The sequence below is a fragment of the Pelecanus crispus genome, chromosome 5 (assembly GCF_030463565.1).
Source record: "Pelecanus crispus isolate bPelCri1 chromosome 5, bPelCri1.pri, whole genome shotgun sequence".
Classification (NCBI taxonomy): Eukaryota; Metazoa; Chordata; class Aves; order Pelecaniformes; family Pelecanidae; genus Pelecanus; species Pelecanus crispus.
In genome coordinates, this window is record NC_134647.1 from 615,806 (window position 1) to 637,688 (window position 21,883).

Sequence of the window (21,883 nt, forward strand, 5' to 3'; positions counted from 1 at the left end):
CATCCTTGGAATTTGTATGGATAAACTGGTTCGACTCACTAGAACAGCAGAAAATTAACTCCACGATACACAAATTAACAGATTTTGTTGGTCTACTGTTTACTGTGTTGCTACTTGCTGTGGGACCAGACAAATGTCAAAGGTGTGACAAAGTGGATGGAATTCTGTGTGTAGGAAATGTTGGTGAGGTAGAGCTGGGTTTGTGGGGAGGCTGGTTGAGTATGACCTTCCCCTTCTGGCATTATTCAGCTATTGATTCAGTTCAACTGAAACACCTTGTTTTGACCTATTGCTTTTCTTCGTATGCAAGACTTGTGATGGTGCCCATGCATACTTAATTAAGGTGAAAGCAAGGGTTTTAAGACACCAAAGTTTTTTACTATGTTGTATATCTTATTGCATCTTAAATGTCAAGTTTATCCCAAGTTGATGTGAATACTTGATACATGCTGCCTGTCATAGTTGGTCATCAGGAACTAAGCCACTGTTGCTGAAACAGCTGACTTGGGTTGACAAGGGTTAATACAGAGACTCTTAAAGGGGGTGTATAGGGATCTATACATAAACCACAGTCTCTAAATATAAGAAGAGAGTGATCTTTTCAGGCTTAATTTCTAAAAAACAAAGAACACCTCAAAAACTTACCTTACATTTGGGTCAATAGGATTGTTATATTTTGAAAAGCACAAAGCGAAGAATAGGTGATCTGTATGATAGCATTACAGATTCATCAAGGAAATAATATTTTTTTTTCTTTTTCTTAGCTGCTAAATGATATGAGGCACATGAAGTCTCTCTTAAAATGAAAGATGAACTTTTGGAATTTCCGTCTAATTACATTTTTAGCGAGTTGTGTCCTGTCTCCTCAAAAAACAATACATATTTTTTTGAATATGTTTTTAGTTTGCATCCACAGTGTTGGTATTCTCAAAGCATCTGTTTGTTTCTCAACAGGTAAAAAAAAAATACATAAAAAATAAAAATGAGTGAACTGGACCGTGGAACATTCTTTACAACTCATAGGATTAGTGATGTAGGTATGTATGCTTTCATGTTCAAATGTAATTGTTTTATCACAATCTAGAATAAAACTACGTAAGAAATACTCTGTGCAATTAACAGCTGCGTACGGAAGCTGCTATAGCATTCTGATCACAGAATGGTTTGGGTTGGAAGGGACCTTAAAGACCATCTAGTCCAACCCCCTGCCATGCGCAGGGACACCTTCCACCAGACCAGGTTGCTCCAAGCCCCACCCAACCTGGCCTTGAGCACCTCCAGGGATGGGGCATCCACGGCTTCCCTGGGCAACCTGTGCCAGTGCCTCACCACCCTCGTTGTAAAAAATTTCTTCCTTATATCCAATCTAAATCTGCCCTCTTTCAGTTTAACACTGTTGCCCCTTGTCCTGTCGGTACGGGCCCTGGTAAAAAGCCCCGCTCCGCTCTGGGCAGACCCCCCGGCAGCCCTGCGCCCAGCTCTGGGCTCCCCAGCACGGGATGGACACGGAGCTGCTGGAGCGGGGCCGGAGGGGGCCACAGGAATGATCCGAGGGCCGGAGCCCCTCCGCTGCGGGGCCAGGCTGAGCATCATCTGGGGTCGTGTTGTCAAACTTTCTGTAGGCATGTGGCAGTGAAAATCCCTAGGGGGGACCTGAAGGAGGATCATGAGATGGCTTCGCAGGATTTACCTTAACATTTTATATGGGACCCCTCTGCAAAACTGTATGTCAGACATACTGCCTCCAGCCACTATGTTTTTTATAGTGAATGGAAAAAAATCTTTCTACTAATACCTAATGGCAAGTTTCACTACTAAAGAAACCTAAAAAAGAGGTTGGAAAGAAAAGGCCCATTCCTTATCTCTGTAAGCTTCCTAGCTTATGTAAAGTTACTGAGGATCCGTGCGCTAAAGCTTTACAGTACTGGTGCAAAAGTTCAAGTATTTTCATTTACCATTACAATTGTATCTCAGGCTTTAGCAAATATTTGTTATAGAAAATTCTGAAAGGGCATTTTAAAATCTAAAAGTTGAATATTTTATATTTTTATTCATGTGTGTATATATGTGTATATAGTTGTGGGTGTATACATATATAAAAAAATTTATTTTCTTTGTAAAATATAAGACACATCCAATACATGACAAAGTTTGCATCCTGTATGCCAAGACCCTGACTTTGGAGTTAATCTCACATGGATAGACCCTATTGACTTCAGAAATCTCTCAGAGTAAAGTCCTCAGTAGAAGAAGAAACAGATAAAGATTAGTAGCAGAGATTCATAAGGTTCAGATATACAGGCTAAAGGAAAAAGCGTATTGAAAGCAAAGATAAAATTAAATCATGTGGGGTTAGACGTTTGGAAATCGAAACTGTCTTTCACTCGTCATTCTTTTCTTAGATGTGAGGGACGTTATTAAGTTGGTGAAGATGAGTTACCTGAGGAAGTACCTCAGGTACCTGCTTTCTCTTACATTAGTTCTGTATGTAGCATATAAAACATTAAGAGTGTAGAAAATATCAGATTATGTTGCTAAATTAAACTTGGGTCTTTGAGAGACAACTCTAAGGCTTCCAGACGTTGCCGTAAGCTTTTCTGTTTAGAAACCCAACATAGTAACAACTTTTTTTTAATCTAGGTGCCACCAAGTTTAACCTTTTTAAGTAAATGGATTCCCTCTGCTTATTCACTGTTCTCCGATACAATTTTCTGTGGTTAGAACAGATTAAGACAACCCAGCCAAAGAAAAGCAGTGCTTCTCCCTGTTGTGTTATAGCATTCCTTGTTCTCTCCATCTATTCGTGCAGTGGGATGGTTCATTCTCCCTTCCTAGTTGTTTTCTGCATTGTATTCGTAATTGCTTCTTGTACATCAGTATACACTTTTACATTTTTAATCCTGTTTTTCTATGCTTTTTGTTGTCAACCCTCTTATTTTATGTTGTGAGAAAGAAAGGGTGCAAAAAAGATTAGATGGATTTGTTTTTTTGATCATGGCTCCAATCCTTACTACACTGTATTGAGGAATAAAACTGGCATAGACAAAGCAGGGTTTCAAATGCCAGTGGTGAGCAAGAGCTGTCAAACAGGGACAGCAAACTGATTTCATTGAGTAGTTTAAGGAGATGGCAATGCTGATGTAGACCAAGACAAACTGGTCAGGATACTGCGGTTTTCAGTGCCGTACCCAGATAGGGTTCCTGCCCCTGGATATCTATACAACAATTCAGAACAAGCAATGTGAGAGATCCGTGCTAGTGTATATAGTGTAGTTAATGCCATTTAGTAGTACTAGTAACAGTTACTGATTCTTTTCTAATGAATATGACAGGATGCATCTGCTAACTTATCTCCCAGATGCTCCCAGGTATTTGCCTGCAGGGAGCCTGAATTAGAAATGTTATGGAATTGCTCCGAAGCTCCTGCCATGCCCTGCTGCTCATGTGTGTGGACACTGATGTTACTGCCCGACACGACTCCTAGCAGACGAGAAGTGATTGTAAGCCTTTGGGAGCAGTAATGAAGGAGTAATGGGCTTAGGAGGAAGAACGGAATGAGTGGCTTTTCAGAGGGTTGGCAAATGAACTTTTGCTTCTTTGAACATGGAATGATGTTCCGGAATCTCTGCTGGACAATGTTGTAAGCAATCTCAGAAAGAAGGAAAAAAATCTTCACATAAAATCTTGCTAATTTAGGGATGAGAACTTTAAATTTGGATTGATGATAAAAGCCCACAGATGAACAAAGCTAACTAAAGGCCTAAAAACTGGGAGAAAGGAGATTATTCATACTAAGCTCACAGGAGGGATAAAAAGGAAGAAATTAGTGGATCAAACTACTGAACATTTTTTGTGTAAGGTATATAGAGAATAAAAAAGTCATAATACAAGATCAAAGCTATAGCCTGCTTAGCATAACAGTGAGTTGGTGGAATGATTCACATGTTGAGAAGGTTAGTGGAGAGGAAAGCAGGATTGACAAGCAGGAGGAAAGGAGGAAGCCTTCCTCTGTGTGGGTGGTGTACCCTCTCAGGTTCGGAGTGGAAACTGCAAAGGGATTGCCTGTGGAAACTGTAGATGATGACTAGAGGGGAAGAAAGAAGCAGTTCTGTTTTGATGGGGGTCTGGTGCAGGCCAATAAGCCAGGAAAATCTGTCAATTAATATTAGGTGGCTGTGTATCTGAGGTTACCTTGAGCGTGCTTCTCTCTTTTTCTGTTGGCAGATCTTGTTCAGACAGGACTTGCAGCCTTGGTTTTCTGGATTCATTCTGGTATGGCTTGGTCTTCTCAGTCCTTGCTTCACCCAGTTTTAAGTGTATACATAACATGCTTTGGATTAAAGTGACCATGAAATGGTGGAAGTTATCATTCTTAGGAAGTTGGTGAGGGGGAAGAGAAATAAAAGTAGTGGATTTTAGGAATGAGAACGTAAGCTCAAAGTAGGACTCTATGGTACACTTGAGGTAACTCTTGTTTGGGGAATATGGCAATCCCTCAATAAAACTTTTTAAAGGGATCGTTGTATGTTATCTTCACTGTGTGGTGAAAGACCAGCTTGGTTCAATCTTCATTGACTTCAAATGCTTTTTCAGCAAAACTACTTCCTCTGGGTTTTTTTGGACAACAGTCTTTCAATGCTGTTCCAGTCTTTCAAGTACTGATGATAGGACTGTCCATACTGCATGCAGCAGAAACCAAGTATGATGTTTTCCTTGCCATTTAGTGCCTTCCGCTCTTTTAAAGTTTTCCCAGGGGCCTACAGAGTTTAACAGAGAAATTATGCTGTTCTTAGGGCTGGAGATTCAATGGGAAATGTAACTACAACTCATTCTGTTTACATATAAGTAGTACTTTATATACCTTTTAGAAAAAAACGGCTCCTATTGCTCAATCCATAGATTACAATAAATATTGAGGTAGTTTTCCAGTTTGTGAAATAAGAATGCATGTATTGAAACCTATGTATTTCAGTATTAGAACTTACTAAAATTCCAGTAAACCCAGTTTCAAGTGAATTATTCTTTAAGTTCACATATTAAAAAAACCTTTTAAAATAAACTTTTTGTAAACAGACAAATCGTTTATGTTTCTTGTATAATTTCTACTGGCTTATGTTTGTTTCAAATTCTTATTCACCAACTAACAATCTCTTTGTTATGGAAACTTTTAATGTTTACAGTATAGACAGGAATTAGAAACAGTATATTGCTTTCATTTTATGATTCATGCTTAAAATATTTCTCCAGAATTTGAAATGACTGTATGTGTTTTATGTGGTAACTAGAAAATCTGGTCGTTCCTATGAGAAATGGTCCTTGCAGCCAGAAGTATAAACCTGTTGACTACAAACATCTATATGAACTTGCTGCGGTAGAAAAAATGGCATCTGCAAAAATTAAATTAAAGGTATGATTTTCATATTATTTGTAATGTGAATGATTTTAAAATTCAATGATCATATTTCTTTTCACTGCCTCAAGGAATCTGAGAATGAATAGGGATAACAAATTGCTATGACAGCGTTCAGCAAAGGGGGCAAAAGGTAAGAGTTTATCACAGTTAGCATTACTGTGATTTGGGCACATTAGTGTCAAAGTGTGGAATTTCTTTGAATCAGAGATGCAAAATATGTGTGGATTCTGCTTCCCCAAAAGACAGGAAAAGTTTGTATTAAAGTGCTTTGAGGAAATTCATCCAGACTCATTATATAAAACTACTCAAAATACTGGGGGTAATGAAAAGCTTACAGAAATAAATGGGAAGGGGAGGTTGATCCAGAAAGAAAGAAACCAAACCAAAACAAATAGATATGAAGTGAGGATTTCCAAAAGTCAAGCTGAAGTAGATCTTGAAAAGAAAACTAAAAGGATTTTATAGCCATAAAATGTAAATGTAGAGCTAGACAGTTAGAAAAGTAGAAATAGCTGCAGTATGGCCCAAATGGCAAATAAGAAGGTAGTCTATTTAATACTCGTAAAGTTTAATGAAAGCTTTACCTCTGATTTTATTACGAATGCTGATTTATAATGTGTGGACAAAGCAGGGCCACTAGCAGAACTGAAGAAGTAGCAAAAGTTGGAGCTGTCAAACTGGAAAGAAGACTAAGTACCAGATTTTCTCCATCCACTAATGTAATTTCACATACTCATATTTTCTGTATGTCTTAGAGACATTTAATAAATCCATGCAACAGTGGGTGGTACCATACGAGTTGAAAGTAGCAAAGCAATTTAGTATATTAAGAAAGGAGATAAAATTTTGGAAGCATTTTTGGCAGTGATACACCCAAAGTCTTCAATGATGTGCAAATTAATTGGAGTACAAGGTGAAGAGAAGAATTTGTAAACCCAAGAGAAAAAATGGAAAGTGGTGACCAGTCTCTAAATATGGGGGAGGATAGGGTGAACACTGGTAGCTCTCCAGACAGCCTCATTTCATCCTTTACATTAGGCATATGCCAAACATTATGACAGTTTTACCTTTGTACAAGAAGGACCAAATATTAGAGAAAATGTAAAGAGAGAACTGGAAAGATTAAGATATAGCTCAGACGCAGCTAACTCTACAATACTGCAATATGACCTTCGTCATAATAGTACACCCCCCGCCCCGAATAATAGAGGGAAAAATCCTCATAAGAAAACCTAAATGAGTTAAAAATTTTCACGTATTTTGAGTAACAATATTGATTATACTTACTGCTGTTAATCAAGTCTATGTAACAGGTAAATGAAATTTGATAACTTGATACGAGAACTAACTGCAGATAAACCACTCATGTATGAATCTGTTCCAAATTGTTTAGCTTTCAACTACATCTAGGCAAGCAAATGCAAGGATGCAGATTGGCTTTTGTTTTTTTTCTTCTGCCAAAACCAGGCAGGGCTTTGGAGCATCATTGTATTCTCTTTCTTATTCCTGGCCTTCAACAATTTCCCCATCTTTATTTTAACATAATACTAAAATCAATAATGTATTTCACCATTTTGAAAAGAGACTTTGTAAAATTGAAATTCTGTTCTTGCAAAGCTTTATTGGTTTTTACACTTGCAGGAATGAAAATGTACTTTTTCCACAAAATCAAGGAAGATTTTACTTTAAACACACAGGATGCTAGCCTGCTGATCAAGGTGTCTCTTCTTTGGGTCACGTTCCAAAGCAGAACTGTTGTATGAGACCTACTTTGTCATGTCAACTCCCAGGTGCCTCCTTTATCTGGAACGCAGTTTACCTTTGCCATTGATGTAGCCAGCGGATTTGGATTTAGCCTGGTTTATTAGCTTAGGCTCAGTGCTGCACAGACATGGCTCTTCTGCCTCCAGAGGTACATCTGTTTGAGAAACAGTTTAGCTTTCACGTGACATGATGACTTACTGAACTCTTGGGTCCTGTTGGACCTCAGCGTGGAGCCCTTCAGGTGCCTTTGTGGCACGCTTCTGGAACTGGGACGATTTCAACAGTCGTGGACCTGGGCTGGCTGCTGATCCTTGGTTGCATTGCAGGTTGCAGTAAGATTGACCAGCTGCTGTGTGACACCATGCAATTAGCACTCAGACTGGGTAGTGTGAGTTTGGAGATCTACAGTATGGGGGAATCACAGAGTAGCTTTGATAGCAGCCAGACCTCGCTGGGTAGAACCAGCCTGGTTAAACTGAGGTAGCTTTTAAAAGATGATGTGCTTGAGTGTCTTTATATCTTGCTTCCTATTGTGTCCTCTATGAATATGTATTGCCTGGCTTGTCAGTCTTGGTTACAAACAACATTGGAGAGCTGATTAATTTTTTTTTTTTTTTTTTAATTTTGTGCAATTCTGAGGGTGTGGTTCCAATTGCTTCCAACGTTACCTACAAACCAACAGGGAAAACATGGAATATTTTTGTGAACAAGCTCCATAAGCAGTAAACCCAAAGGTATAAGACGACTGTGGATCATCTTAGCTCTCATCAGGCTGTACGCTAAATAGTTTGTTCCTGATTTTGTAGTGGGCAGAAAATCACATATTTTAATCTCAACATGTTTGTCTTGAGAAAAGAAATTCTTTGAAACCCATTTATGAGTTTAGGTCTTTTCCATACAGCTTACCATCACGCTGTGGCTGTTAAGCCACAACAGAATTTGAAATGTTGTACTTCTTGTTTTGAATGGGACAGCCAAGGCATGGAGGTTTTTACACTGGATTGTGTGTAAGTACTTGTATATATTGCAGCTAGTTGGGGCAGGGTTGGAGGGTGAAGGTGTTTAGGAATAAACAGGTTTTGGTTTTAGCTGTGGAAGTCCAGAAACATTCTTTGGATTTGTATTTTTAAGAGATTCCCTTTAAAAAATTGTGCTTTCTTTAAAGGAGAGTATATGTCAAACTGCCAGAAATGTGGATATTCAAGAAGCCCCAACCGCTCTGGAGCATGTGTTGCTGGCTCTGTATGTTTCCAAGTTGTGTGGAAATAGTGTAAAACGTTGATCCAGAAACACCGTAGAGTGCTAACTCCTTGTGAGCGTGGAACTGCTTTCATTGTATAACTGTTTCACTCATGAGTGTTACATGATTTATTTTTTTTTAAAAAATCAAATTCACAGAAAGAAGTGATTTCTGAAGAAATTGACACTGATGCTCATTTAGCTGAAATAGTTCCTTTAGGCTAAGAAACAAAATAGATGAGGAAAAAAATTATCAATTTGAAACAGACTGCTCCAGCAGTAATGTTATTTGAATGGTTTTTCAGAAAACTGCAAATCCAGCGTAAGGATAACACAGTTTTGTATGCTTAACCTGTGCTAACGTGTCAATTGATTGTCTCCCCAGTCCTTGGCCATTTCTCTGAACAGTTGCAATTTTGTGGATGGCCTTTGGAATGAAAGGCTATGCTGAAGAGTATAGAAACTATGCAAAATGTGTGGACTAAAGTTTTTGTGTGTAGATGGCTAAGCGACCTGATTATCTGATGTCTTTGGCATGTATAAAATGCAATTCAGAGATTGCAGAGTTCAAAGGGAAATTTGCCAAAGAAATATGGGATTATAATAAAGTTCTAAAAAGAAAATAATTCCTTTATATTCATGTCTAAAACGTATTTAGAAGTTCTTTGAACAGACGTTATTAAATGAAATATATTGGTTAGCAACATAACCATATACTTTTTTTTGTTCTGATGCTGTTTCTTAAACCTTAGTAAATGGAATATATATATAGTCCCAACAAGCATAATTTACTAGTTTACACTACTGTCTTGCAACAAAAAAGGGGGTTGCTCATGCAACTCCCCTCTTTGTATTTAAAGTAGAAAAGGGTGACAGTGAATGAGAGAAAAAATACATACTTTCTTTATAGTATTGCTTCCTTTAATGCATGTAAGTATGATATAGCAAAAGCTCTGGCAGATACTTCTTCATGGATTGGCAGTACAAAATTCTACTGAATTCATTCAAGCTTTAAATTTTTCATCATCGGTCTTTTCACCTTTTCAAGTGTTTTCCAATTGAGTAGGTAGTAAAATATATATGCTGAAAGCTCCATAGAGAATAGAATGTGTTCCCACCTGCTACTTTTTTGTTGGTGATTCAGGCTATCCAAATTTTGAAGTGCTGGGTTACTCCTCCACCAAGGTAGAACCAAAGCAGCAAACGGTAAATCAGTTGTTGACCATTTAAGAAAGAAAAATACAGCACATGCAGAAAAAAGGTAATATTGCAGCAGTTATACATAAATGTCATTGCTGTTGCTATGAAGTAATTTCAGGAGCATATTAAACTTTATGGACAGATCTCCTTCAACTTTTGTTTCACTTTAGTTTTAGAATTGATTTGAAGATGTATGTATTTTCAAATTACTTTAAATACAGTATTCTGTTTGCTGAAGTCTGGTTTTAAGCACCTAATGGTGATCAAGAGGAAGCTATAAGTAACCTTTTAAACATGAAAATGTGTAAGCAATAAAAATAAGGAGACATTATCTTTGATTCAAAAGCATAACAACATACTGATTGAAAGCATGAAACAGGTGTTTTCAAACTCTCTTATAGTACCATCGCATATGCAGCTTCCTATAAACACCTTGTTTCTCATTCACAGTCAGATAATCTCTCCATAGCACCTATTGCAATTTCCTACCCAAATAATACTGCTGAAGCAGGTTTGCTGCACGCCACAATGGATTAAGCACGTTCCAGTTGTGGTTCTTCCTTATGTGACTATCTAGAAACGAGGTACATTCAGCCAGGTATATTAAACTCAGGTGCATTTGAGATGTGTAAAGGTTTCTAGTTTCAAATTTTAGGTATTTTGTTTTAAAGTAAGATTTTAGCTTTGTTGATGGGTGAATGAGAGGTGGTGATTTGAGAAATGATGGGATTCTTGCTCACCTGTGCATGAGTGCTGCAAAGAAAAGTTCTCCAGCTTGCCTCTAGAAGCCTGCTGGCATCACCTGCCCAGGCGGTGCAGGGGGCAGATGCCACGCCGGTAGCGGGTTTGGCTCTCCGTGGTCCTGTGCGTGGGCTTGTCCAGCTTTCACCAGGCAGGGAGGTTGACTGAGCATTTTAAACAGAGCAGATTACTTCCACCTGGGCCAAATGGAAAAAAACCCAACATTTTTGACTCAGAATGTCATTTCTTTCCTGAACTAGATGTGGAGTGAGATCTTTATTCATTTCTCCCTGTTACGAACTAGGACAAGAGTTTCCAAATGTTTTTTTCTTGTCTTGCTACCATTCTGCAGTAGAATAATGTAACTGCATGAAGAAAGGTCTGGGGAGGGGAAAAAGAAAGGGGGGGGGATGTGCGTGAATTGTGAGAGCCTCTGGAATCGGAAGGGGTTTTGCAACTGGAAGTTGGCTGGGGCAGGGATGAAGTCAGGTGTTACGGAGGAAGGCGTTGGCAGGGCAGCAAAAAAAAAAAGGGAGCAGGAAAGGAGCCAATTCTGAACTGAAATGCTGCTTTGTCCTGAGTAGCCACGGTGAGGCCAGGAGGAGCCGTGATAGCGGGGGGCTGAGAGAAAACTGACTGGCCTCAGGGGCTCCTGGCAGCCGCAGACGACTTCTCATCCTTTTTCCTTCGTTGCTGGTCGGCCAGAGTCATCTGGCTGCCGCTTCATCAGCCTTTCCCCGACAGATTTTCCTCTAGTTTAAGCAATAACTCCATCTATCTCAAAAGAGTGTATTTCTATTTTATCTGAAGTTGGAAGCAATGTTTTTGTGAAGCCCTCAAACAGTTTCAGAGCCTCTTTAATTGGATAGATTTTGAAAAAGCACTTTTAGTAATCAATTTTTGAAATTCTTTTTCTTGAAACACACCCTTTCACTCTTTCATCTTCCCACCTGTAAGAAAGTGTGTTTTTCTTTCTCCTGCTCATCTTCCCCCCTTTACCTCCTGGGAAGTAGGGATGGGAAAGAAAAGGAGAAAAAGGGAAAGAAGAAAATGGACTGCATTTTCTTCACTTTCTCCTCTCATTTAATTGTGATCTGAAATGAAATAATTTTTTTATGCAAATTGGTTACATTTGAACCCCTTGTTCTTTAGAAACACACAGTTTTGAAAAAAGCTTTTAAGTTCACCATTCTGTAGTTAAAAGTTTCCATATGAAGGCACTTGATAGAGCTATTGAACAGATTCAAAACACTTACAAGCTTTATTTTTTCCTGCAGATTAAAAAAACTGAGCAAGTTTCAAAAATTAACAAAGAGCAAATGCTGCTGAAACAGCATCGGCGAGTGTGGTGGCAAGAGCATAAAAGACTGAGTGAGAACAGGTAAGAGCTGAGGAATATTAATTAGCCATTATTAAAGAAATACTTCAGTAGACAGATTCTGGCGTGCTGTACTTGATTCAGGAGACATTAAGAGGAAAAGATTAAAATACCTGAACTGAAGGCAACGTTTTGTGCACAGCATGAGATCTACATTATGATCTACATTGAAAGGGGCCTGCAGACATGAAGAGAACACATAGAGTGGATGTTGTTCTGCATGTACCTCTCCATGATGATCTCATAGCTGTTTAGCTGACCTCTGAAGAGCATGTATTTGTGGGAGTATCACAAGCTTTCAGATACTTTTTAATGCCTTCAGAGTCTGTCTCTGGATGTGCATATTGAGTTCACACTTGTTAACAGGGAACATTAATATTGTTCTTGGCTATTAGCTTGTGTGTTGTGTATACAGCAGATCAATGAGAGCATTTTTTGCTCAGAGGAGGGTGGCTTCCATACTACCTTCATACCCAAGTCCTGCACTTCATACCTTCCCAGGCAAAGAATCCCCATTTTTACTTAATTATTAGAGTATTTGAGGCTTACCATTCTTGAAAACTTAATGAATAAGAAATTAAAGCATCTGTAAAACTTACATTCATACCTTCCAGGCAAAAAGCAGAAGCAGAAATAAAGACTTTCCTTGATGAAGAAAGCCATAAGCACAACTTTTTTTCAGATATGAGGAACTTGGGTAAGAATTTTTTTTCATTTCTTGATTATTTGTTTGAGTTTTTAAATCCCTGTCTTGACAGGTTTAGATTTAGAAAGCACAGTACTGTATAGTATTTTGTGTTTGAGAAAGCTTTATGTTTCATTTGGATATAGAGCATAAATTATCAAAGGAGCGGGATACATACCAAACAAATACTATAGTTCCTATCTGGCAACTAAAAGAGAATTTGAAATTCAGGCTGTCTGAAATGCAGTATTACCTCTCAGAAGAATCTTGTCTGAAATCTAAGTTCAATCCAGTTGAGATGCTACAGCAGGTTGGTATTTTAACTTTATTTTTACAGTTTATTATCACCATATTTTTAGCATTTTCATTTATTTTTATGTAATACTTTGAGAATATAACTTACATGCAGAGTATCCAGTAACCTCTGTAGTTGCTGTAGTGTAAATCTGCTTCACTAAAATCTGTAAAAGCATAGCAGTGTAGAACTGGAAATCAGGCTCTTTGTTTCTAAATAAGAGCTTTCGTATTATAACAAGATAAAGAAGTAACAGTAACATATTTCATGAAATAGATCAAATTTGTGAAGAAGCAACAGAAGGCAATTTTGGAATTCCTTATCCTTGAAAGTCTGGCTTTGGAAAGAGAGCTTGAAGACCATAAAACAAAAGTAAGATTTTCCTTATAAGTTTAATTAGCAATTTTTTTGAGAGAGAAAATATGATGCAGAGTAGTCTGCTGAGTAGCATTTTTTCATCACAGGCATTAACGCATTCTTTTGAAGAGAAAAATGGTCTTTTCCTTGAAGTTCCTTCAGCACTACTGTCTTTGGAATGCCCCTACCCTGATTTGAAGATCTTAGTTATCAATGAATACCGAAAGCTTGCAAGTGGGTACTGGTCTAAGCTTCAAGAGATTGATCAACAGTTAGAAGTTTTATACAGGTAATGATGTTTGTTTCCGGATTTCTTTTGTTGGGTATAAAATAAATAACTATAATGTATTTTGTAATCTATAGACCCTGCAGTTGTCTTTACCATTAGAGTTGGTTGTATTTTATGCAGAGCAGAGAATAGTTGACGCACTGCCCAGCTCTCTGGGATTAAATTGTCGGTAACTGTTTGCACAGCTGAGAGAATTGAGGCAGCCCTTTCAAAAGCTCTCATCTGAAATAATAAGTGAAATGTTTTGTGGATTAAAGAACCAACAGTATGGTGTGCATCAAATGTCCTCTTCACATGCTTCTGTAAGAATAGAAATTATTCTTTCTGTATGGTAATTACTCTGTCAAATTTATGCCAGAAAAGTAGTCTTTCTGAGAGAGATCTAGAATGTATTTATCTATAAAGCAGATAAATAGGTCCAATCTTTTCACAAATTTTGGATTACTGCAGTAATTCTCATCACAAAGAAATGTAAAAAATGTATGTAGCTCTGATTCAGAATCACTGAAAGGAGGTGAGATTTTTCTGTAAATGAAAAGTTTATAGAAAGAATGTAAATATTCATAATGATCTAGAAGTGTAACATACCTATATATTAATAGTGTAAAGCTTAGCTTTTCTGCTGAGGCTAACTTGAGTCCAGATACTGAGTTGCAGATATTGGACCAGCCTTGACTTCTTTTTGCCTTCTACTGATCTTTCTCTGGCTTAGAATGGCATCAGCTTTTAAGAAGACTGAGAATAGGAAGGTCAGTGGAATTGTTTGAAGCCTGGGCAGAAGAAACTGGGGAGAGCAGGAAAGTCCCTAAGTTTCTTTCGTAAAACAATCACCCACTGCTTCTAAATATCTCTCTTTTTCTAAATATACCTGCAGTGCAGCACTTAAATCTTCTGCCACTGCTGCTGAATTAGTCTGGGGGTGCTGAAACAGGTTTAAGATATTGGATCCCATAGAAAGTCATGTTATAGTCTACTTATCTTTTGTATAAATTGTACAGATATTCTGTAGGTTTATCTTCTGTTACCTGAAACCTGTATATTATTACTGTAATGTCCTAGCTATTATAACATGATACTTATTAAAATTGTTCTGATCTTTCCCATATTTATAGCATTTACTAAGCAGCAACTGGCAAATTTACAGCAGTTCCTTTGCTGCTGTCTCTGATATTTTGTTACAGTTGCTCTTATGGAAGAAGTTTTAACAACCTCTGTGAGAAAATCTATGACAAATACTAAATCATTAAATACGTACAAAGTCCTTCTAGTGGTTTTAATTAAAATTGTGTTAAAGTTTATGATCAACACAATTTTCATGAAAATTCATAAATTTAAATCCCTTGAGCCACACAGCATGTGTGCTACTGAATAATAGACAAACATCAATGTAGACAACAGAATCTATGAAAATGGTTGAAAAATCTGCCATGGCATTTTCATTGATCATGTGCCAGGTTTGAATTTAGGTCTTCAGCTAGCTCATTTTGCACTGATAATTAAGTAACATCAAGACTTAAAGATAAAAAAAACATATTTGTAAGGCAAAGAAATTCAGTTGTAGGCATGAAAATATATGCAGTGGTACTTTGAAGGACTTAAAGTTATGATATCTAGATGGGAAAAAAGAAGTGGATGTAGCTGGAAGAAATGCTGGTTGTAGTGGCAGTGGCAGCAATCTGCAGGTGGGATGTAAGGGTAGGTTGCATAGGACAGTTTACCCAATTAGGATCAGGGTATGCCAGTATTGTTAGCTGGAAGGGTATGAAATCATAAATGAACAATTAGCAATTATTTTAGGCATTTTATTTAGAGCTAGATCTTGGTCTTTTTTTTGTTTGCCTTCTGGTCTCCAAATCTTTAATGTATCGCTCATTTATATTTCTATGGCTTTATCCACAACAATGTTAAAAATGTGTTTTCAATAAAAAAAAAGCAAGACTTTGTTCTTGTAGAATTGCTTACTTCCAAGATCTGGGTTTTGTAAAAGACACAACACTCTTTGTCACTTCTTAGATTTATATTGGCTAATTTGCATGAAAATATTTTATGAGTTTGCAAAGATGCAGCCTTGTGATTTAAGTATTCTATAATTCATCAAGCTAACTTTGATCCAACTAACACAGATAATACTGTCAAAAACTGAGTGACAGATTTTTGACCTTGGTATGTACCCACTGTACTCTACTGGTTCATATAGCCTTAATGAAGCTTTTGCAATGATTGTTACTGCTTTATACCCGAAGATACCAAACATTCTCCTGCTATACGTTTTTTCTCATTTTTGTAATTTGAGAAGTTGCTCTGTAGAACAATATGATTATATGATATTATATGATAACATGATAACTTAGTCACTTCCTCTGAGGATTACTTCTCTGTCGTTCTTCCTCTCTCATCATATGCTTGAACGTGCAGTAAAGAAGCCTTAAGCTAATACTAGTCTTCTGGCATTACACATCTCATTGTTGAACCGTTCAGACTCTGGAACAGAAAATTTGGACAATGTGCATAGAATTTCTGAAGATGAAAAATCAGAATAAGATAATATTCTGGTCTGCTGTATTCTTTGTGTGCTTTTCAGTCCTACTAGAATGCACGTTACAGTGTTTATTGCTTTTAGAAACTGAAGAATAATTTGGGTTTTTTACAAGCATAATATAGGATTATAATGTCTTATAATCTAAATTCACTTCCTTTAGTGCTGCTAAAACACAAATTTTTGTGTTTGGGAAATACCCAAGTCCTGACTTATCCCACAAATAGTGGACTTGGACCTGATGTGTTTGTTATAGCTGGTGATTCTCTAAGCACTGTTATATTTTTGCCACAATTTCCAAGGATGTCTGAATTATTTAAGTAACTGCAGGATGAATAGAGTATTGCATATTCAGCACTGTATCCTCTGTAGCATCCTTTCAAATGAATGGGATATTAGGACACGACTAAGCCAAGTAAATTTAGTTCCTCTTTTCAGGCCTGTTACCAGGATGTTTCTAGTACAACAATGGGCAATGACATAATTAATAGTCGGGGAGGTTAACATCTCACTTGGTGGTATTGTTGCAGACTGTGTGTCTGCAGATTCAACAAGACAGCAGTGCATCAAGTATACATTGCTATTGTAAAGGATATGTGGGGATTACAGTGTGGAGAGGGTAGCTTCCCTTCCGAGTTGTTTGTATGCTTTAGAATGTGTAAAGCCAGGGATTAATGCTGGGTAAATCTGTTCCAAAGGAAGCAGCTGCCTCAGGGTGTTGAATATAAGACAATTGCTGTGTTTCAGTTCTGAAACAAAATAAAGATTATACTGTTTTCTAGCAGAATGATACATACAAGAAAAGCAAGCACTACATTTAAAATTTGGGTCATACATTCAGCCTTGTAAAAGTTTGTCAATATCTTGGCACTGAAGAAGCCTGATATTAGCTTAAATATTAATGTAAAATGTGTTGGCACTTTTCAGACTCATTTTAGATGAGATCTTCCTTTCTGGAATTTTACAAAAGTTTAAGTGAGGTGACATCTTGAATTCAATCAGGCAGGATATTTTGAAGTTCTCCATGCATCGAATGGTTACGAATACACTGGGCTGGATCATGCTACTTTTTTCTGGGGGGGTGCTGTTTGTCTATGAACAGCTGACAAAATCCCAGCACAGCTGACAAACCAAGGCATTGGCAGTCAGCTTGTCCCTACTTAATAATAAACTACTTGTAGCTCTAGCTGTAGCTCATTGCTCCCCAGAGTATCTTCCACAAACTTTAATTTCTCCATCTTGTTCCTGAGTAGTGTAGAGATTCGTTGTTAGCTGGCCATTAGAAGAATATACAAGTCAGTAGGGAACCTTGAGAGAGACGTGAGATAGAGGAGGCGGAAATTGATGCAGCAACTGGTGCGTCTGCCCTGGTGTGCTGGAGGCGGAGGAGATCACCAGGCTGGCCTTTGGACCACAGAATCTGTGGTTTTCCCTGCTCTCAAGCTCATGGTGTAATGGTTCCTGACCAAGATGCGTCTTACTCTGCTTTACTCTTCCTGTAGGCGGAAGACCTGTATTTGTTCACAACCTGTAGGGTCAGAAGTGTCTAAGGTAGATTGTTACAAAAGAGAATCTCCGCTCTTAGAGCTGTCTTATTACTGTCACTAAAATAACATGTTCCAAACGGCACCATGGCAAGGTGTATCAGGACTCACAGAAGAGGATTACTGATGCCTTTCAGAAATTACAAGAGGTAGTTCAAAAGCCAACCCATAAACTAGTAAACACTCTCTTAGAATGGCTGGTACTCTCTCTGAGTAAAGGCTAGCAGGGTTTTATGGTGGTTCTTCTAATAAATAAATAAAATATTGGGGCTGGAAAGACAAGAATGCTAGGTGTTATCTTAAGAAAAAGAGATTTTTTTCTACTCACTTAGTTCAGCATCAGTAGGAGCAGTTGCAGTGAAAGAGATTTAAATCATAGCAAAGAAAAATTAATTTGTTCATTAAAGTTATTATTCAGAAAGCCTATACCTCAGAATATCAAATTGTGACACAGAGATTCTAAAATTAATAAATGAACTGGTTGCATAGAAAAGCTCCCTCTAGAGAAAAGGGAGGAGTTTAAAACATTAATTTCTGAGGATCAGTTGCAAGACAGTTTTCTCGGAGGCAGTAAACGTTGCAGAAATAGCACATCTTTCCAATACTGCCTCTGTGTCAAAGCTCAGGGACTCTTGTCTTTGGAGAGCTGTGTCTGCTGTTCAAGATGTGCAGCTTGAAGGTTATAAGATGTTGCTGCAACTGTTCCCTCTTCGAAGGATTCCTTAGCCCCATTTCAGTTTCCGGGGCACTATTTCTTCTTTAGACTTAGCATATGAAAAAAACTCAGCTGAGACATCTATATTCATTGTCTGTTACAGGAAACTTAAGCAGTCACCTATAAAGAAACACTTTCATTGCTATTCTGCTTTTGCTAGTGTAATTTCACTTTTTATGTTGTCTCCAACGTTTGCTTGGTAGTTGTCAGTTGCTGCAAATAAACTTTTTACAGGAGCTAGATCTTTTCTCTCCCCTGTTTGAAAGCCACTTCCATTTCTTTTCATGATGGCTGGATTTAATAGCAAATAGTTGGGTCCTAGAAATAGTTTGTCAGATATTTCACACAGTTTATAGGAAGAGAAAGGAAGATACGTGGAAAGTATGAATAATACATATGTATCTCATGTAAGCTTGTAGAGGGAAAGCTGTATCCAGGATTATTACTATAGTATTCCTAGTCCTAAATCTGTATCTGCACAAGTGCTGGGGAGCTTTTCTGTATGAGCTTGCACAGCTGTACTGTAGTACATCCCCATACAGCAAGTGTTTGAAGTCTTGTGTAAATGGGGAAGTCAATGGGCTGCAAGATAAGGTATGACTTAGTGATACTTTATATACCCTGCTCACCGCCTGGGGAGTGCTGTGAGTTGGCTGGTTGGTGTTCTTTTCATGAGAAATTAGGTTGCTGTTCAATTCCAGCTTTTATTGGCTACATTTTGTGAATTATTCTAGAGCGGTCAACAAATGCAGGTTGAGAGCCTTTCTCTTGCATGGAAAAGCAAAGAGTAAAGTGTCAGCATATGCTCTTTGTCCTGTGATGTGATACTGCTACTTGTGGACACTAGTCTTTTTTTTAAAGTCAATTTTCTATGTGTCTCTTTCATTATACTCCATTGATAAAGAGATAAGCTGCTCAAAAGCACTACCACAGAGGGCCAGCTAAGAGTTAGTGCTTTGTATTTTCCTGCAAAAAAACCCTTTCAGGACTTGGAGTCTCTCTGTATGCAAACCAAACAATATTACTGCAGAGCACTCTGTTTTGATGTGTTTGTAGTACTAATGGCCGTGATAATGTTATTGGAGTTTATTGAAGGACGTAGGATGTGATTTCTCCTTACCTGGCCATCTTCATTGTGATGCAGTCTGCATAAAAGACAAGAGTAACTTTTAACATTTATTCAAAGAAAAACAAAATAGAGAAAAAGTAGACATGGAGTGCAAGAAACAAGGTGTTCATTACTAGGGAATAGCAATTTTAATGTTTCCTCATATTTGGTTATCATTAAGTTACCACTGTTCTGATCCTGGAATAATGATTCTGTGCTGAAAGTATTATAGTAAGCTAAGAATCATTTTTGTTTCGTGAAAGTCAGAGGATGAACAATTGAAGCGGGGAGGAAAGAACCTCTGTCACTAACTGTCTCCAGAAAGGTGGGTGAAGGTTAAATCCCTCTTAGGACCATAAGGGTAAAAATAAAGCCTGTTGGTCTGCCTGAAGAAAACTGTAACATAAATGCCTTTAGGTAGGTGAAGGGAACCTCTGTCCAAATTTGTGCCAACTTCACAGCAAAGCATCCAGCAGCAGAAAGTGCTGTGACAGAGGCAAAAAGGTGAAATGCATGTCATCAAAAGATTGGGTTCCCTTGCCTGACAGGATATTACTTTGAAAATGGTTTGTTGAAACAGGATATTGTGTCTTTGCATTCTTGAGATATGTCTGTAGGTGAAGTTTTCCATTTCTTAAAACTAACAGGTCTAGAGATATTTTCTTGTTTCCTTTTTCGGTGTCCCAGAATATTGTACAATGGTGATAATACACTGTGGTTTCACTGTACAATGTTTTTTAAAGCAAAGTTGTGTTACACTGGATTTTAAACACAGAATTTTATTTTTAATGTTTGTGTTCACCGTTCTCTCTTTAGGGGTAATGCTAGATTGTATCATAAAATCTAGTTTAGTATTAATTACATATGAGCACCTCACAAAAATCCTCTTTTTTAAATACCTGATATTTCTTCCTGCTTAAGGATAAAGCTGTTCTAACATCTGACTGAATGCAGTGCTATTAAACACCAAGACACCACTGCTGGCTCAGGAATTCCAAGAGCCGCAAACAGTTGGAGGCTGCAGGAATTTGGTGGGGGGTAGAGTCATATGATTGCCGCCTTTTAATTTTCCCTCGGCTATTAGTCACTTTTGAAAACAGGTCACTGGGATAGAGAGACCTTTTGGTCTGACTCAGTGTTGCTGCTCGTACATTGATGCTGACAACAAAAGCCTGACGTTAATCCCTTCCAGGCCAAGAGTTCAGATTGAGGGTAAAATCTAATCTACTAAATCCAAACCTGTGGTAGTCTGTTTCAGTTTTATGTTACTTCTCGCAACTCTAATTTTCTGAAATGCATTAATGCATACTGATTACTACACCTCCTATTTTAAAAAATTGTGACTCTTAGGCCTTGCTGATGAGTTTATGGCTGTCAGAAGTTTGGTTTTAAACTAGTTCCTCATTTAGCTACATACAGGTGTTATCAATTCATTTCATTTTGATCATTTATTTAGTACTCAGTGGTAAAGACTGATCATCATCTTCCTCTTTCACATTGCATTTTCCGTGTGGTGTGACTATTCATTAATGTAATGTATTTGAGAAACACAGTATCATTCCCAATAAAAAGCCAGGCTAGAAAAGGAACAATTCACTCAAATGATGGCACAATAAACGGTCACATTAGAAAAGCAATATAGGTTTGCTTTGTTTCATTAAAGTAAATTTAAATTTCTCAGCTCTGATCCAACATCCATTTTACAGGTTCAGGATTGTGAGCCTACTGAAAGGTTAGGCCTTTGAAAATAAGCTAGGACCAAACTCCTCCTTTTCAAATGTTAAGTTATACTGGGGCTGACTGTTTTGCACTTCTGTAGGAACATTGAATGGAAGGAAGAAGATCAGTGGGTCTTTCAGACTGTTATCAGTCAGTATCCAAGTGATCTTCAGAGGAGGAGGACTCTCTACCTCGATGTGCTGCAGAGATACCTTCCTCACAAATCTAGGCATGATCTGGTCAGTGTTGTTTTAAATCTTACATCAATTATATAAAATCTTACACAAATCATGTAGTGAACATTTGTATTAAGGAATGTTTATCAAAGTTTTTTGTTTTAAAATTTCTCAATTATAAATTTTATTCTGCACAGTGAAGAAGGGATGTCCCTGTCTTCAAAATGCACGCACTTGAAAACCTATCACGTCTTCAAAATAAGCACTGTGGAGATTTTATAGTTCCATATACTCTTACAGCCAAATTCACAAAATTAGTTTGTTAGCATTGCTTTTGCTGTACAGTTTTATAGTTATGTCATGCTATTCTGCTTCTGTTGGTATTTTTATTTTTTATGAGGATGTATAGCATTGTCGCACTGTCTAGGAATAGTTATTTTAATTGGTCTGTGGCACATATATAGCAGGAAGAGTGGAAACTTATCTCTGCTCTCAGGGAGAGGCTATTTTTATATGCATAATACCTTTCAAATTGATTGCTGATTCCTTTTACACTCCACAGTGAATAAGCACGTAACAGCTAATAGAGAAACCCATTTCAAGGCCAGAGCACTTCAGGATGTCATAAGTAAAGTAGGAGTCTTTTTTTATCTCTGCATGTATTTTTAGACCATCTACTTCCTTGTGTTTGAGGAGTGCCTAGTGCAAAGGAGTGACAGTGAAG

At 37.7% G+C, this 21,883-nt stretch overlaps 1 protein-coding gene across 1 annotated transcript in view; it reads left to right on the top strand.

Moving 5' to 3' along the window:
* Window positions 1–982: 982 nt before the first annotated feature.
* CCDC148 (coiled-coil domain containing 148) overlaps window positions 983–21,883 on the top strand; it is a 62,752-nt gene continuing 41,851 nt past the window's right edge. The window contains exons 1-8 of the mRNA XM_009483030.1: window positions 983–1,037; window positions 5,286–5,407; window positions 11,635–11,738; window positions 12,350–12,432; window positions 12,567–12,730; window positions 12,992–13,087; window positions 13,180–13,361; window positions 21,084–21,222. Of these exons, the coding sequence (XP_009481305.1) occupies window positions 983–1,037; window positions 5,286–5,407; window positions 11,635–11,738; window positions 12,350–12,432; window positions 12,567–12,730; window positions 12,992–13,087; window positions 13,180–13,361; window positions 21,084–21,222 (945 nt within the window). The remainder of the gene's footprint in view (window positions 1,038–5,285; window positions 5,408–11,634; window positions 11,739–12,349; window positions 12,433–12,566; window positions 12,731–12,991; window positions 13,088–13,179; window positions 13,362–21,083; window positions 21,223–21,883) is intronic.